The following is a 16313-nucleotide window of genomic DNA, read 5'->3' as shown; positions in this document are numbered from 1 at the left end:
TTTCTTTTTGCCTTCTCTTTATACATCTTAGTGTTTTCATAGGCTTGTGACCTGAATTCCTCCATCTCTTGCAGCTGCAAGATTCTTTTTGCACCAGCAGCAATGCTGTCAAAATTTAGTATCTTGATAGCCCAAAGAGCTTTATGTTCCAGCTCCAGTGGTAAATGACAAGCTTTCCCATAGACTAATTGATATGGAGACATTCCAAGTGGGGTTTTGAATGCTGTTCTGTATGCCCACAGAGCATCATCCAACTTCTTCGACCAATCCTTTCTAGATGCGCCCACAGTCTTTTCTAGGATCCTCTTCAGCTCTCTGTTGGATATCTCAGTTTGCCCACTTGTTTGAGGGTGGTAAGGTGTGGCTACTTTGTGTTTTACCCCATATCGTAAGAGGAGAGCTTCTAATGGTTTATTACAAAAGTGGGTCCCTCCATCACTGATGAGGGCTCTTGGGACTCCAAACCGGCTAAAGATATTCTTCCTGAGGAAGTTCATGACTACCTTGTTATCATTAGTTGGGGTTGCAATAGCCTCTACCCACTTGGAAACATAATCTACTGCTACCAGGATGTAATTGTTTGCATATGAGGTTGGGAATGGTCCCATGAAATCAATTCCCCACACATCAAACAGTTCAAGTTCCAAGATAAAATTTTGTGGCATGGCGTTTCTTTTGGGAAGGTTTCCAGATCTTTGGCATTCATTGCAACTTTTTACTAGCTCTTTGGCATCCTTGAAAAGAGTGGGCCAAAAGAATCCGCTTTGTAACACCTTTGCCGCAGTTCTGTCCCCTCCAAAGTGCCCGCCATAGCATGAACCGTGGCAGTTCCACAGGACTTCTCTCCCTTCCTCTTCCGAGACACATCTTCTAAGAATTCCATCTGAACATTTCTTGAAGAGATATGGCTCGTCCTAGACAAAGTATTTTGCATCATTCATGAGCTTCCTCTTTTGATGTTTATTGATCCCTGGTGGTAATGCTCCAGTTGCCTTGAAATTTGCAATATCTGTGAACCATGGTGCTTTATGAACTGTCATCAACTGCTCATCAGGGAAGAGCTCGTTAACACTTGTATCATTTTCTCCACCTTGATCATGAGGGATTCTAGATAAGTGATCTGCCACCTTGTTCTCCACTCCCTTCTTGTCTCTGATTTCAATATCGAATTCCTACAACAGTAAGATCCACCTTATTAGTCTTGGCTTCGATTCTTGCTTGGCAAACAAATATTTAAGTGCTGTGTGATCTGTAAAAACGATCACTTTAGCACTAATGAGGTATGATCTAAATTTGTCAAATGCAAAAACTGTTGCTAGCAACTCCTTTTCAGTAGTGGTATAATTTCTTTGAGTTTCATTAAGGACTTTGCTAGCATAGTATATCACACGAACTAGGTTATCTTTCATTTGTCCTAACACTGCCCCAACTGCAAAATCAGATGCATCGCACATCAATTCAAATGGTAGGTTCCAATCAGGTGGGGAAATGATAGGAGCAGAGGATAACCTCATTTTCAAATGTGCAAATGCTAGCATGCAGGTTTCATCAAAGATGAATGGTGTATCAGATACGAGGAGATTGCTTAAGGGCTTGGCTATCTTTGAAAAATCTTTAATAAATCTTCTGTAAAAACCAGCATGCCCTAAAAAACTTCTAATTGCCTTGACATCACTGGGTGGGGGTAGTTTTTCAATAAGTTCCACTTTAGCTCTATCAACCTCAATGCCTTGGTGAGAGACTTTGTGACCAAGGACTATTCCCCCTGTCACCATGAAGTGGCATTTTTCCCAGTTCAAGACCAAATTGGTCTCTTGGCACCTTTTCAATACCAAGGCGAGGTGATGTAGGCAACTAGAAAAAGAATCTCCGAATACCAAGAAATCATCCATAAAAACTTCAATGAATTTTTCTATCATATCTGAAAAGATAGAAAGCATGCAGCGTTGGAAAGTTGCAAGGGCATTACATAACCCAAATGGCATGCGCTTATAGGCAAACACTCCATACGGACAGGTAAATGAGGTTTTCTCTTGGTCTCTTGGATCAACCACTATTTGGTTGTATCCTGAATAACCGTCGAGAAAACAATAATAAGCGTGCCCTGCAAGTCTTTCCAACATCTGATCCATGAATGGAAGGGGAAAATGGTCCTTTCGTGTAGCCTCATTGAGTTTCCTGTAATCTATGCACATCCGCCATCCTGTGACGGTCCTTGTAGGTATGAGCTCGTTCTTCTCATTGGTAACCACAGTGATCCCTCCCTTCTTTGGTACAACATGTATGGGGCTAACCCAAGGGCTGTCCGAAATTGGGTATATGACTCCTCCTTGCCAAAGCTTCATAACCTCTTTTTGTACCACTTCCTTCATGATTGGGTTCAGCCTTCTTTGGGATTGAATGGATGGCTTGGCGTCATCTTCCAATAGTATTTTATGCATGCATATGGCTGAACTGATTCCCTTCAAGTCAGCAAGGGTCCATCCAATGGCATCCTTATGCTCCCGCAGCACCTTGAGTAGCTCGTCCTCTTGATCTTGACTGAGGGATGAATTTATGATTACTGGATAGTTTTCATTTTCTCCTAGATATGCATATTTGAGAGTGGGTGGCAATGCTTTGAGTTCAAGTTTGGGTGCTTCTGATTTTTCGCTCCCTTCCTTTGGTGCATCTAGTATGTGTGTTTCTGTTGTAGCTACCTCTTCACTTGATTCAGATTCTTCCTCCACCAATCTCTCGTTCTCTTCAGGTTCATCTTCTTCAAAATTCTCCTGCACTTCATCCTCAAGTGCATCTAACCTCATGCATTCCCCCAATTGTTCCGGTGGATAACTCATGGCCTTGAACACATTGAATATCATCTTTTTATTGTGTAATCTAAGGGTGAGGTCACCCTTTTGAACATCAATGACAGCTCCAGCAGTAGCCAAGAATGGCCTTCCCAAAATGATGGAGGTTTTGGCGTCTTCCTGCATGTCCAGCACCACAAAATCTGCTGGGAATATGAAATCTCCTACTTTTACTAGCAAATCCTCCACTATCCCGTGAGGGAATTTGAACGATCGGTCTGCCAGTTGTAGAGCCATTTTTATTGGTTTAGCCTCCTCAATTTTCATCTTTCTCATCATAGCTACTGACATCAAATTGATGCTGGCCCCTAAGTCACAAAGAGCCTTTTCTACTGTGATTTCTCCTATAATGCAAGGGATCTGAAAACTCCCAGGATCCTTCAGTTTCTGAGGTAGTTTATGCTGAATGATAGCACTGCACTCTTCAGTTAGTATCACAGTCTCATTGTTCTTCCAGCTTCTCTTCTTAGTCATTAGCTCCTTCAAAAACTTGGCATAAAGTGGCATTTGTTCTATGGCTTCAGCAAATGGTATGTTGATTTGTAGCTTCTTGAAGATTTCCAAAAATCTCAAGAACTGGTTGTCATCTTCCTTTTTCTTCAATAGCTGGGGGTATGGAGCTCTTGAGACGTTGAGTTGGGGTATCTTTTTCTCTTTCTGCAAACTTGGCGTGGGGGTTGCATTCCATCTTGCTCCTCTTCCTTTTCAATTGAGCTTTCTTCTAGTGGTTTTTGGGGATGTTCCTTTAGTTCCTTCCCACTCCTAAGTGTGATAGCTTGACACTCCTCCCTTTTGCTTGAATGGGCATCATAGCAAAAATTGTGGTTTGAAAGCTGCTTAAAAAGATAGCTGATTTGTGTCTCCAGTTTTGTGATGGCAGCATTTTGATTCTGCATGTTTGACTGCACTTTCTCTCTGAATGCTTTACTGTCTTGAATGTCTCTGCATATTCCTTCGATGAAGGTTTCAATCTTAGAGAGCTTGTCATCAATTGATGAGTGATTCGGAGCAGATGTGCTGTTTTGGTTTTGATAAGTGTGTGGAGAAGTGTTGTTGTGGGGGTGTTGAGATGTCCTCTGGGTGAATTGCTGGTGAGCTGCATTGTTGTTGGAGTTGTAACGTCTCTGGTCTTGGTTTTGATCTTGCTCACTTCCCCACCCAAGGTTCAGGTGATTTCTCCATCCAGGGTTGTAAGTCTTGGAGTATGGATCATAGTTTTTCCTTGGTGAATTCCCAATGTAGTTGGCTTGCTCCTGACTCCCTTCTGCTTCTTGGTTTACTCCTTCTTGTGTTGTTGATGAAGTGGAGATTGCTGCTACTTGGTTCATCTCCATCTTCTTGGTGAGGTCAGCCAGCTGCTGGGTAATGAGCTTGTTTTGGGCCAACAGAGCATCTACATTGTTTAGCTCCATCACTCCTCTTGTGTTCCCTCTTTCGGAAGCATAGAAGTAGTCGTTTTTTGCTACTGTTTCAATAACATCTATGGCTTCCTCAATGGTCTTCTTCTTGTTCAAAGACCCTCCAGATGAATGGTCTACTGCCTTCTTTGACTTATAAGAGAGCCCTTCATAGAAAATGTGCAGCTGGACCCATTCATTGAACATGTCAGGTGGACACCTCCTTGTTAAGTCTTTTAACCTCTCCCATGCTTCATACAGAGTCTCACTATCCTGTTGCCTGAAGGTTTGAACCTCAGCTCTCAGCCTATTGATTCGTTGAGGAGGGTAGAATCTTGCTAAGAATTTGTTCACCACATCCTCCCAAGTTGTCAAGCTCTCCCTTGGGAAGGATTCCAGTCACTTGGCTGCCTTGTCTCTGAGTGAGAAGGGAAATAAGAGCAATCTATAGGCGTCAGGATGAACACCATTAGATTTCACTGTGTCACATATTCTCAGAAAGGTGGTCAAATGTTGGTTAGGATCTTCTTGAACACCTCCTCCAAACGAACAGTTGTTCTGAACAAGGGTGATGAGCTGTGGTTTAAGTTCAAAGTTGTTGGCATGGATTGTTGGCTTTTGGATGCTACTTTCACAATTGCCTGGGTTTGGATTAATGTAAGAGCCCAAAACTCTTCTATCCTCCCCAGCATGATTTGCTCCACCTCCTCTGCCATGGTTGTGAGTCTCTTCTTCATGATGATTTTCCATGTTTTCTTCCATGTTTGGTTTAAAGTATTTCTCAAACTGTTCCTCTTCTTCTTCAGCACCAACTACTCGTTTTCCTCTTGCCTCCCTCCTTAGTCTAAGGAAGGTTCTCTCTGGTTCAGAATCAAAGGAAGTTGAAGCCCCACTTCTTCTCCCTGTCATACAACCAACAAGTACAAGCAGAGAAAATAGGTGCAGACAGTATTTGTGTCAGAGTTATTGTTAGTTGTGGGTGATACAATATATCAAACAGTTAGTAGGTTAGCAAACAGAATTGAAAATAACAAAGAAAAACAAATGGGTAGAGGGAGAAGGGAAGAAGTTTAACTAAAACAAAAAGTAAATCACTCAAACAGAAAAATGAAATTCACAAAATAAAATGCTCAATCTAGTGATCTTCCAATCTAATCATTGTTGATGCACAATCAATCCCCGGCAACGGCGCCATAAACTTGATGCGGGGGAAACTTGTCTCTCAACAAATCTTCCTTCGGCAAGTGTACCGGAGTTGTCGTCAAGTAAAAACTCACAATAGAGTGAGGTCGAATCCCACAGGGATTGATTGATCAAGAAACTTTAATTAGAAGAATGTTCTAGTTGAGCGAATCCAGAAATTGGGTTGAGAGTTGCAGAAAATAAAATGGCGGGAATGTAAATAACAGAAAAGTAAATGCTAGAATTAAATGAATGGAAGTAAATGACTGAAAATAAATTGCAGAATTATAAATGGGAATGGGGGATTTGCTCATAAAAGTAAATCGCAGAAATTAAAGAGAATGGGTAAGATTAGAGATGGGGAGTTCATTAGGCTTAGGAGATGTTGCAATTCTCCGGATCAAGTTCATTTTCATCTCTTCCTCAATCAATGCACTCATTGATCTCCTTGGCAATCTTAAGTGATTGAATTACAATTCCTTGCAATTCAATCTCTCAAATCTTGATCAATAGCCAATTCCTTGGTCAATTGCTCATGAGAAGAGATGAAGTATGGTCACTGATTATACCACATGCATTTCCCAAACCAAGTATTGAGAGGGTTACAGTCACATACCCATCCAAACCCAATTTGGTCCAGCATGAGAAAACATTTCTAGCTTGATCTCTTCATTCCTCTTCCAAGGTTCAAAAGAGATCCAAGTTTGAATAGCTTCTCTTCCAGGATAACTACTCAATTGGATGAAGATCGAAAGCTTTCAAGTAAAATCAAGAGGAAAGATAGAAGAAGAACAATGAAAATTAGAATTGATCCATCAAATTACAACAGAGCTCCCTAACCAAGTTAACGTGGAAGTTAACGTGACTCTTGGGGGTTGTGTGGTTGCTTCAAGGTTAGTGACAATGTTGAGTGTCACTAACGTTGTCGACAACTCTTCATCCTCTACGTTAGTTCCCACGTTAACCAAGTTAACGTGGGAGTTAACGTGGTACTTAGCACCATAGGCCAACGTTAGTGACAATGTTGAGTGTCACTAACGTTGGCTTCTCTCCCTCCCCCTTAACGTTAGAGGCCACGTTAACTAGGTTAACGTGGCTTCTAACGTGGCCACTTATGAGTAATTGCCAACGTTAGTGACAATGTTGAGTGTCACTAACGTTGGCTCCACTTCTTTTCTCCACGTTAGAGTTCACGTTAACTTGGTTAACGTGACTCTCTAACGTGGGCATTGATGGCTTTTTGAGAGTGTTATTGGCAATCACTTTTCTCATTAATCTTTGCAAATTACCTCCCCTTTTCTTGCTCCATTTTGGTCCTGAAATCAAGCAACAAAGTGCATCAAAGCTCTAGTCCAAGTCATGAGTAATGCAACATAATATTTGTCACTAAACTTATGCAAAATCCTCATGAAATCATGTAAAATACACAATGTATGCTTGAGTCAAGGCATAAGTGAATATTTATCCAAAACTAGCTTATTTCCTAAAGAAATGCATGAAACTAACCTAAAAACAATAAAGAAAAGGTCAGTAAAACTGGCCAAGATGCCCTGGCATCAGGAGAGAGGTCTAATTTATCAGGTCAACTAATTAATTAATTAAGCGGTCTTATAACAACAAATAACGTGGCCACAAGTTAAGATGATGAATCATTTCATATTCCAAATGTGGTGTTACTGTACCCCAACGACTGATATTATAATTGATTCGTCTCTATGATAAAGATAGTTGACTCTATATGTGACAATTTTCTCTTCGTGACTACAAAATATGCTTCTAATTTTATTCATAATAACTTTTTTTCTTTTGGTTTTGATTGAAATCAAAATTCAAAAAGTTGATACGCTAAGTTATTTGAGTAAAATTCAAGTTAACATCTTAAATGTGATTGTGTAGATGGGTTCAGTATTTTATTGTCATTAATTTTCTCATTCTCTTAAGAGGATCTTATTATTATTGTTGTTGTTATATGGATGAATATTTGAGATATAATTTGTCTCTTGTGTTGTTATGATGCGTCTTTTTTTTATGGAATGAGTATAGCTCGAACGCCAAAGAATACGATGGGTGTGTATGAAATAGAACTTATAAAATCCGACGCTAAAATCAATGTTTAAGAAATATATGAATTTTATGAATATAAAATATTAGATATGAAATAGAACTTATAAAGCTTATCATATAATTCCTCCTAATATATAAAAATAGGTATCTTTTATAGGCAGAAACGGATCCATGTTTTGCTTTTTGGAGGCAAGTGTCTCCACTAACATTTTAAAAGAATGTGAAAAAGTATATATATAAATATATATGTCTCCATTGAAAAATTATATTTACTCTCACGTCAAAAAAATACCTATTAAATTTTGTGTTAAAATATTTAGGATAAAGTATACTTTTTGTACCTAAGGTTTGTAATTTTTTTTTTCAAAAATACGCCTAACCTTTAATTTTATATATTTTTTAATTTTAGAATTAAATTTTGAACACGGTTAATGTAAAGTAATTTTATACTGTATCTAATTATATACCACCATATATAAAAAATAACTACCTTTTATATTAATTACATTTGTATAAATAATTATCTAAAAAAATAAATATAATTGGACAATTATATAAAATTTTTACATAAAAAATAAACTCTAATTTGTATCTAAAACTATAAGATAAAAATATATATTAAATTAATTTAATAAAAAACAAAATTTTATTATAGTATTATTTGATTAATAAATTTATTTAGTAGAAGTTTATATCCTTGAATTTTTTCTATTCAACTTTAATATTTACTAGTAAATTAAATTTTTTACTCAACATGTATTTTAATAATTAGTTCTCAAAGATAAATTTAATTAAAAAATATTTAAAAATTAATTGAAACAATAATACATTTTAAATTTTTTATCTATCTAAGTAACTAACTATTTTATTTTTATTATTATTATTATTATTATTATTATTATTATTATTATTATTATTATTATTTGAAATTAATTTTTGGTTTTTTTATTAAATGATTGAATAATTATTAAATAATCTATAAAATATATAATAAGAATATGAGAGATTTTGTGTATAAATTTTTTCTAGACTAACATTTGTCGTACATAATTCATAAAAAAATATGTTTTACTTTTATTATTGATTAGAAGATAATCTGTTTATCATCTTGATTATCTTGATTAATTTCATTTATTATTATTATTATTATTATTATTATTATTTATAAAAAATGAATTAATAAACATGTTGTTCCTTATCAATATATCAATATTTATAATAATAAATAATTATTTAACATTTAATATGTTCATATCATTTATTTTTATGTGCTTTGATTTATTTATAATTTTTTTGTTATTTTTTTATGCTATATGTTTGTTCCCATTATTTAAAATTTCTAGATCCGTCATTATTTATAGGCATAGAATTAATGAATAGAATTGATGTTATGACTATTGGTCATTAAGTCGGAATAGTATATTAAAATCGTCCATTATAAATTTAGAATGAAAGCAAATAAAATCAAATTATGATTTATAATGCATAATAAAATTTAAATTATAAAGTAACGGATCAATTATTATTATTATTATTATTATTATTATTATTATTATTATTATTTTGTTAAGGTATTGACCGTTATAATTGGACAGTTTTTAATTTTAGTCATTATACCCATATTTTACACATTCACATAACACACTCACATACATTACATGATACACATTATGGGTTCTTAACAACATCCAGTCTCAACTGGAATTTGAACCCAAATGCAGTTTGTAAGAAGCATATAGGTATACCATTTGTCTTAGGCCTCCCCTGCACTTCACACATTTCAACACACTTGAAATAGCATAGATTTTTATTTTTTCTTTTTGGGTGTACAAATAGCATAGATTTTGTCTAAATCCTTTTACATTTTATGAAAAGATTGCTTTTTGGACGATGATACGAAAGAACGTTAGGCTTTTGTTTTCATTTTTGGGCCTTGATGTGTAGTATGTTTCTTTGTAATGTAATGTACTGTTTATATGGGGTTTCGGGTTTCTTTTATTTTGCAGGTCACAAGTCCTTTTAAATTAATGGCCATTAACATTCGAATATATTACCGGCCAAAAATACACAATTACACATTGCTATGGGACGCAAAAGATGCAGCTCCTCTAAGCTTAAAAAGTAAAAAACTAATAAAGGGTTTGACTAAGAACACTTATTCGTGATTAATATTAGGGTAAATAATTATTTTTTATTATGAAAAATTTAGACATCAATAAATCTATTAACAAAAAACAAAATGACATCATATTAATAAAAGATAAATTTTGATTCATAAAATTATTTAAATTCTTAAAAATTATTTAAAATTTTTAACCAATACATTTTAATTTGACCAAAATTTTCAACTATAATATAATTCTATTTTATTCTAAATTTCTGTCCCTTTATGAGTGCCTTCTTCTTTTTCTTTTACCATTAGAAACTTCATATTACAATTCACAAATTCATTTTGTTCGCAACAAAATACTAACTAATTTAGTTATTGCTCACTTATTACAAGTCATTACATGAAAAAAATTGTGAATTCAACTCTTGTCTCTTTCATTATATATCTAATTTTTATAAAATATGTGTTATATATAGAGTGCAGGTAAAATACACCCTAAACTCGTATCTTATCCTACTCGCAAGCATATCCAAACCAATCTCTACTCTATCCGCAGCAGGTTGAGTAGCCTACCCTACTCCAAACGAATTGGATCGAATTAGATACCCGCAGATAAAATATATATTGCTAACCCAATATAATAAGAGTTGATTATTAGTTATTTATTTTTAATATTAATATAGTTGATATAATAAATAAAATTCAACAAATCCAAACTTTTACTATTCTTTTTAATTTTTTTTTATCAACACATAACATGTAAGGTTGTTATTAGGGCATAATAAACGCTTGCATTTCACTGTTGTTTCAAACTTCCAATTTTTGGTGAGTACAATGTATATATAAACTTCCAATTTTATTCACAATAACCTTTTTTATTAATATTTAATAAAGAAATCGTATTTTGTGGAATTTAGAAATTGATCGACAAAGAAAATAGGACATGAATATGTGAGAATAAGATCATTAAAAATTTCATAAAATAATTCAGAGAATTAAATAGTTGTATATTAAATCATAAATAATAATATTATTATTATTTTATTTTTAATATGGTCACTTTATATATAACCTTAAAAACGAAAAAGCTTTATAATTAAGCAGAATTTTTAATTAAGTCCAATTAAGTATTGAGTGTATCTTTTTTTACTTTTGTTATAGTCATCGTGTTACCATAGTCTCTTCTTCTTTCTTCTTTTTTTATTTGATTTTTTTTCTCTTTTATTATTATCATCATGATGATCATAATCATCTTATTCTTTTTCCTCCTCTTAGTTAAATATTATATAATTAGTTTAATAATTTATTTAATAATAAATGACATGATTAAAAAATTTTATTGTCAAAATTAAAAAAATTCTATATCACAGTTAAAAAATTTCGGTGCTATTTTTTTAATAAATTCTACATAATTTAACATTTTCATACATCTTCCTTGTTTTCTTTCACATTTTCATCATTTTTGTTTCACCCCTGTTAATAAGAACATGTTACAATTAAAAAATTTCGATCTTATTTTTTGATAAATTCTGCATAACTCAATTCCTCCTCCTCTTTTTTTCATTTGATTTATTCTTTTCTTTCTTTTTCTCCTCCTCCTTCATTATCATCACCATCATCTTCTTCTTAGTTAGATATCACAAGTTTAACGATTCATTTAGTTATAATTAATACGATTAAAAAATTTTGATGTCAAAATTAAAAAATTTCTATGCCAAATTTCATAAATCCCAGTATTATTCTCCCTCATCCTTCTCCTCCTCCTTCTCTTTAACCAAAATCTATGTCATCGTTAAAAAATTTCATCAAAATTCTTCTTAACAAAAATTTGTGTTGTGGTTAAGAAATTTTAATATCAAAATTGAAAAACTTTTGTGTCAAGGTTAAAAAATTTTGATGCTATTTTCTAATAAATTTTACAAAATTTAAAACTCTTCTTCTTTTTCTTTTCTTATTTATTCTTTCTTTCTTATTTCACTTTCTTATAATTTATATTTTATTTTCTTAATAAAAAAAATAAAAAAAAATCAAATAAAAAATACATAACACTGCAAAACCATTCAAAAAGAGAAGGAGAAAACGAAAAAAAATTGTAATAATAGCAACAACAATAAAATAATAACAATGAAAAGAAACCATGCGAAGAAAAATGTAGTTATATTAAAGAGCACAGAATGTGTGTTATTAAGAGTTGGAACATGTCTAACATGCTTTAATAAATATGATTTTAGTTAAGTTTAAACTAATTTAATTGAATTTAATTTCCAAAAAAAAATTAGATTTATCGCAAGATTGCTAAAAAAATTATAGGAAAAAAGATACTTTTTGTTTCTGAAGTTTGACAAATGTTTTAAAAATACTCTTAAGTTTTATTTTATTTTAATTTTGTCGTAGAAATTTTCAATTTGCATCAAATATACTCCTATCGGCTAATTTTTCAAAAAATTTAAGACTGATTCAATAACAATTTTATAAGAATAACTATCAACACAAGTAAATCAAACATAATTTTTATGCATTATTGTTAGATTAGTTTTAAATTTTTTAAAAATTTAACCATCGAAAGTATATTTGATACAAATTGAAAATTTAAAAAAAAATTAAAATAAAATAAAATTTAGAAAATTTTTTTACCAAATTTAAGGGACAAGAAGTATATTTATCCAAAATTATATTATTAAATAATTGTAACAACAACATTTTTTTTTAAATCATTGGATAATGGCTAAAAGATTGTTGCTTGCATTAAAAAGAGAAGTCTCGCTATTATAGAGTCGACAAGGTATGACGTGTTTGGATGGACGACTGCTATTGGGCGAAACGATTCATTGAGGAGCTTCGATTGGTCCACGTCAGCATGAATGACATGCTCTAAGTCTCGCTCTAGTCGGGAGTGACCAGTATAAAACGCGAAGGGCGAACGGAGCGCACCATTTTTCATTCAATAAACGAAAACCAATCTAACAAGTAACAAACCAACCATCAACTTCGCCACCTGAAAACCCAACACCACCGTTAACAACCACTTCACCCTTTACAGAGCGCAACTACAACACGGTGACGCCATGACTGGCTCGTGGGCTCGCGGGTCTCTCATTGTTCTCGCCATCATTTCCTTCGGTAATCTCTCTCTCTCTCTCTCTCTCTCTCTCTCTCTTCGTTTCCATACTTTCCCCTGCATTGTTTCGATCTCCGATATTCATGGATCATTTTTTTCACTCAGAAGATAGTGTTTGGATCTTACTGCGGTAGCTTCTTCTTCTGATGTGACTGACAGAACACCTCGAAATACAAATCACTATTAAGCGATGCACAAATGTCTTAAATATTGTTCAAACTCTTTTTTTTAGTCAGGGTTTAGATTTGCAAGCATAAACTTAAATTGATCCTGTACTTGTTTGTTATTTTTCATGAATTAAAATAGAAACAGCTATATAATATTCCTCTTCCTATTGATAGTTACGTATCTGTTTGTTACTTGCACCTTCAGATCATTGATTTCAATTCTCTCAGAGAAGAAAAATGTCTTTGTATAATGCCGTTACATGATTTGATTATACATCTCATTTGGTAATCAGAGTTTGTGTTGCAATTAACGTTGAGAATGTTCCATTTCACAGGATGTATGTTTGCAATTTCCATTGCAAAAGAGGAAGCAACCAAGTTGGGTACAGTTATTGGGATAGATCTTGGAACAACTTATTCTTGTGTTGGTGTTTATAAGAATGGCCATGTTGAGATCATAGCCAATGACCAGGGTAACCGTATCACCCCATCATGGGTTGCTTTCACCGACAGCGAGAGACTGATCGGGGAGGCTGCCAAGAATCAGGCAGCTGTCAACCCCGAAAGGACCATCTTTGATGTCAAGAGGCTTATTGGAAGAAAGTGAGGACTGAGGAATATTCATGTTGTTAATTTATGTTAATTAATCGGACTTCTTGGACATATAACTCACGTGTATGTATTTACAGGTTTGAAGATAAGGAAGTCCAAAGAGACATGAAGCTTGTGCCATATAAGATTGTGAACAAGGATGGGAAACCTTACATACAGGTAAAGATTAAAGATGGTGAGACCAAGGTGTTCAGCCCTGAGGAAATCAGTGCCATGGTTTTGACTAAGATGAAGGAAACAGCTGAAGCATTCCTTGGAAAGAAAATCCATGATGCTGTTGTCACTGTCCCTGGTAAGTCCACCAAATTATGATTGATTTCTCATGCCATCTCGATTGTTAGATTCCTGCTTTTTGACTTTATTCTAATTTTTGTCATTTTCTTTTCAAATTTACAGCTTACTTCAATGATGCTCAGAGGCAGGCCACCAAGGATGCTGGTGTTATTGCCGGTCTGAATGTGGCTAGGATTATTAATGAGCCCACTGCCGCTGCAATTGCGTATGGATTGGACAAGAAAGGTGGCGAGAAGAACATCCTTGTCTTTGATCTTGGTGGTGGGACTTTTGATGTCAGTATTTTGACGATCGATAATGGTGTTTTCGAGGTCCTTGCTACAAACGGAGATACTCATCTTGGAGGTGAGTACTTTTCAGTTTTCACTACAAAATAGAATAATTTGAAATTAAGCAGGAAAAGATAGTTTCGATTCAAATTTTCTTTCTGCAATTAATGCCTGTTATTTCTTCTCACCTTAACACCAGGTGAGGACTTTGATCAGAGAATAATGGAATACTTCATTAAATTGATCAAGAAAAAGCATGGAAAGGACATTAGCAAGGACAACAGAGCACTTGGCAAGCTCAGGAGAGAGGCTGAGCGTGCCAAGAGAGCTCTCAGCAGCCAGCACCAGGTCCGAGTGGAAATTGAATCACTTTTTGATGGTGTTGATTTCTCCGAACCACTTACCCGAGCTCGGTTTGAGGAGTTGAACAATGATTTATTCCGTAAGACAATGGGGCCTGTGAAGAAAGCAATGGAAGATGCTGGATTACAAAAGAGCCAGATCGATGAGATTGTTCTTGTTGGTGGAAGCACAAGGATTCCAAAGGTGCAACAGCTTTTGAAGGACTACTTTGATGGAAAGGAGCCCAACAAGGGTGTCAACCCTGACGAGGCAGTTGCCTATGGTGCTGCAGTCCAAGGAAGCATTTTGAGCGGAGAGGGTGGTGATGAAACCAAAGGTATACTATAGTTTATGTACTTGGTCACTCATAAGTTTTAATGATGCAGGTAGAATGCCAGTTATTAATCAATCTTGTTATTATGTGGCAATCTGTTTCAGATATCCTTCTCCTGGATGTTGCTCCACTCACTCTTGGAATTGAGACTGTTGGTGGGGTGATGACAAAGTTGATTCCCAGAAACACTGTTATCCCTACCAAGAAATCTCAGGTGTTTACTACCTACCAGGATCAGCAGACTACTGTCTCCATTCAGGTACTTTTCTCTTATAAATTAGTAATGTCTAACTGGACAATGAACTTGAATTGCTGAAGGGGATTGATTCTAACTTGATGCCTTAATAAATGATCAGGTATTTGAAGGTGAGAGGAGTCTTACAAAGGATTGTCGACTACTTGGGAAATTCGATCTGTCTGGAATTCCACCAGCTCCAAGGTTTGTTTTTTCCTGCTATCATTCAGGCTTCTCTAATAAGTTCTATCGCGTTGATGTGAGGACTTCATCTGTATCTTGGTTGTCAACTGAACAGGGGTACCCCTCAAATTGAAGTGACATTTGAAGTTGATGCAAATGGCATCTTAAACGTCAAAGCAGAAGACAAGGGCACTGGTAAATCAGAAAAGATCACCATTACAAATGAGAAAGGACGCCTGAGCCAGGAGGAAATTGAGCGAATGGTTCGCGAGGCAGAGGAGTTTGCCGAGGAAGACAAGAAGGTCAAGGAGAGAATTGATGCCCGCAATGCTCTTGAAACTTATGTTTACAACATGAAGAACCAGATCAGTGACAAAGACAAGCTGGCCGACAAGTTGGAATCTGATGAAAAGGAGAAAATCGAGGCTGCAGTGAAGGAAGCGTTGGAATGGCTTGATGACAACCAGACAGTGGAGAAAGAAGATTATGAAGAGAAGCTGAAAGAGGTTGAAGCTGTTTGCAATCCGATTATCACCGCGGTCTATCAGAGGTCAGGTGGGGGTGGGCCTCCTGGTGGTGGTGCTTCTGGAGAGGACGAGGATGATTCTCACGATGAACTCTAGACATCTTTCCTCAAACTTTGTTTTGGCCGGTTCTACAAAAGCCGAGGCTGGAATTTATGGGAAAGTAGTAGTTTAGGTTGAGTATGTTGATTCTGATAGGAGGGGAATTCAGAAAAATGTCCCCATTTCTTGTATTTTTGGTGGCAAAGATACTTCATAGAATTACTTGTATTTCTTTCTTGCTTATTGACGGGTTTAGATAAAATTTCACTATTAGCTTTCTTCGGGACACGTTTTTCTGTTAGCTTCGGAAGCGCTATGCACATTGAATGACTACGAAGAAAGCTGGTTCCCCATAACTCATTAAAAACTTTACAAATTAATTAGTTAATCAATAATGAAGCTAAACCGGGGTTATGGATACAGGAAACCCATTACACAATAAAGATTTAATATCTAGCATAAGTCGAAGCTTTGATAAGATACAGCTCTTTTAAATATGACCAAGGTTAAGTCCTAAATAATTTCAACAACCACATGATGGCAAAGTTCTTCCTCGAGTTTCACCTAAGTTTAATCTGTTAATTGTGCAAC

General features: G+C 34.9%; 1 protein-coding gene and 1 non-coding gene across 2 annotated transcripts; both read left to right on the top strand.

The window, feature by feature from the left end:
• Positions 1 to 4451: 4451 nt before the first annotated feature.
• On the top strand, positions 4452 to 4555 carry LOC148571705 (small nucleolar RNA R71). The gene has a single exon (XR_015907972.1). It is a non-coding gene; the product is annotated as a small nucleolar RNA R71 (small nucleolar RNA).
• Positions 4556 to 12534: 7979 nt separating this feature from the next.
• Positions 12535 to 16010, top strand: LOC107630676 (luminal-binding protein 5). Its single transcript, XM_088506904.1, has 8 exons — positions 12535 to 12722; positions 13223 to 13490; positions 13577 to 13791; positions 13896 to 14138; positions 14262 to 14741; positions 14843 to 14997; positions 15095 to 15177; positions 15272 to 16010. Exons 1-8 carry the CDS (start codon positions 12668 to 12670, stop codon positions 15777 to 15779), a joined length of 2007 nt encoding a protein of 668 aa, XP_088363030.1. The 5' UTR covers positions 12535 to 12667; the 3' UTR covers positions 15780 to 16010.
• The last annotated feature ends 303 nt before the right edge of the window (positions 16011 to 16313 follow it).

Source organism: Arachis ipaensis, chromosome B3, assembly GCF_059453495.1.
Source record: "Arachis ipaensis isolate K30076 ecotype BB chromosome B3, ASM5945349v1, whole genome shotgun sequence".
In the NCBI taxonomy this organism is placed as follows: domain Eukaryota; kingdom Viridiplantae; phylum Streptophyta; class Magnoliopsida; order Fabales; family Fabaceae; genus Arachis; species Arachis ipaensis.
Note: the sequence above shows the minus strand (reverse complement) of the source record. Positions and strands in the feature narration are given on the sequence as shown.

Coding starts and splice junctions, on each gene's coding strand:
- LOC107630676 (XM_088506904.1), top strand. CDS start 12,668: ATGACTGGCTCGTGGGCTCGCGGGTCTCTCATTGTTCTCGCCATCATT. Junction 12,723..13,222: donor TCTCGCCATCATTTCCTTCG/GTAATCTCTCTC, acceptor TCCATTTCACAG/GATGTATGTTTGCAATTTCC. Junction 15,178..15,271: donor GGAATTCCACCAGCTCCAAG/GTTTGTTTTTTC, acceptor TCAACTGAACAG/GGGTACCCCTCAAATTGAAG.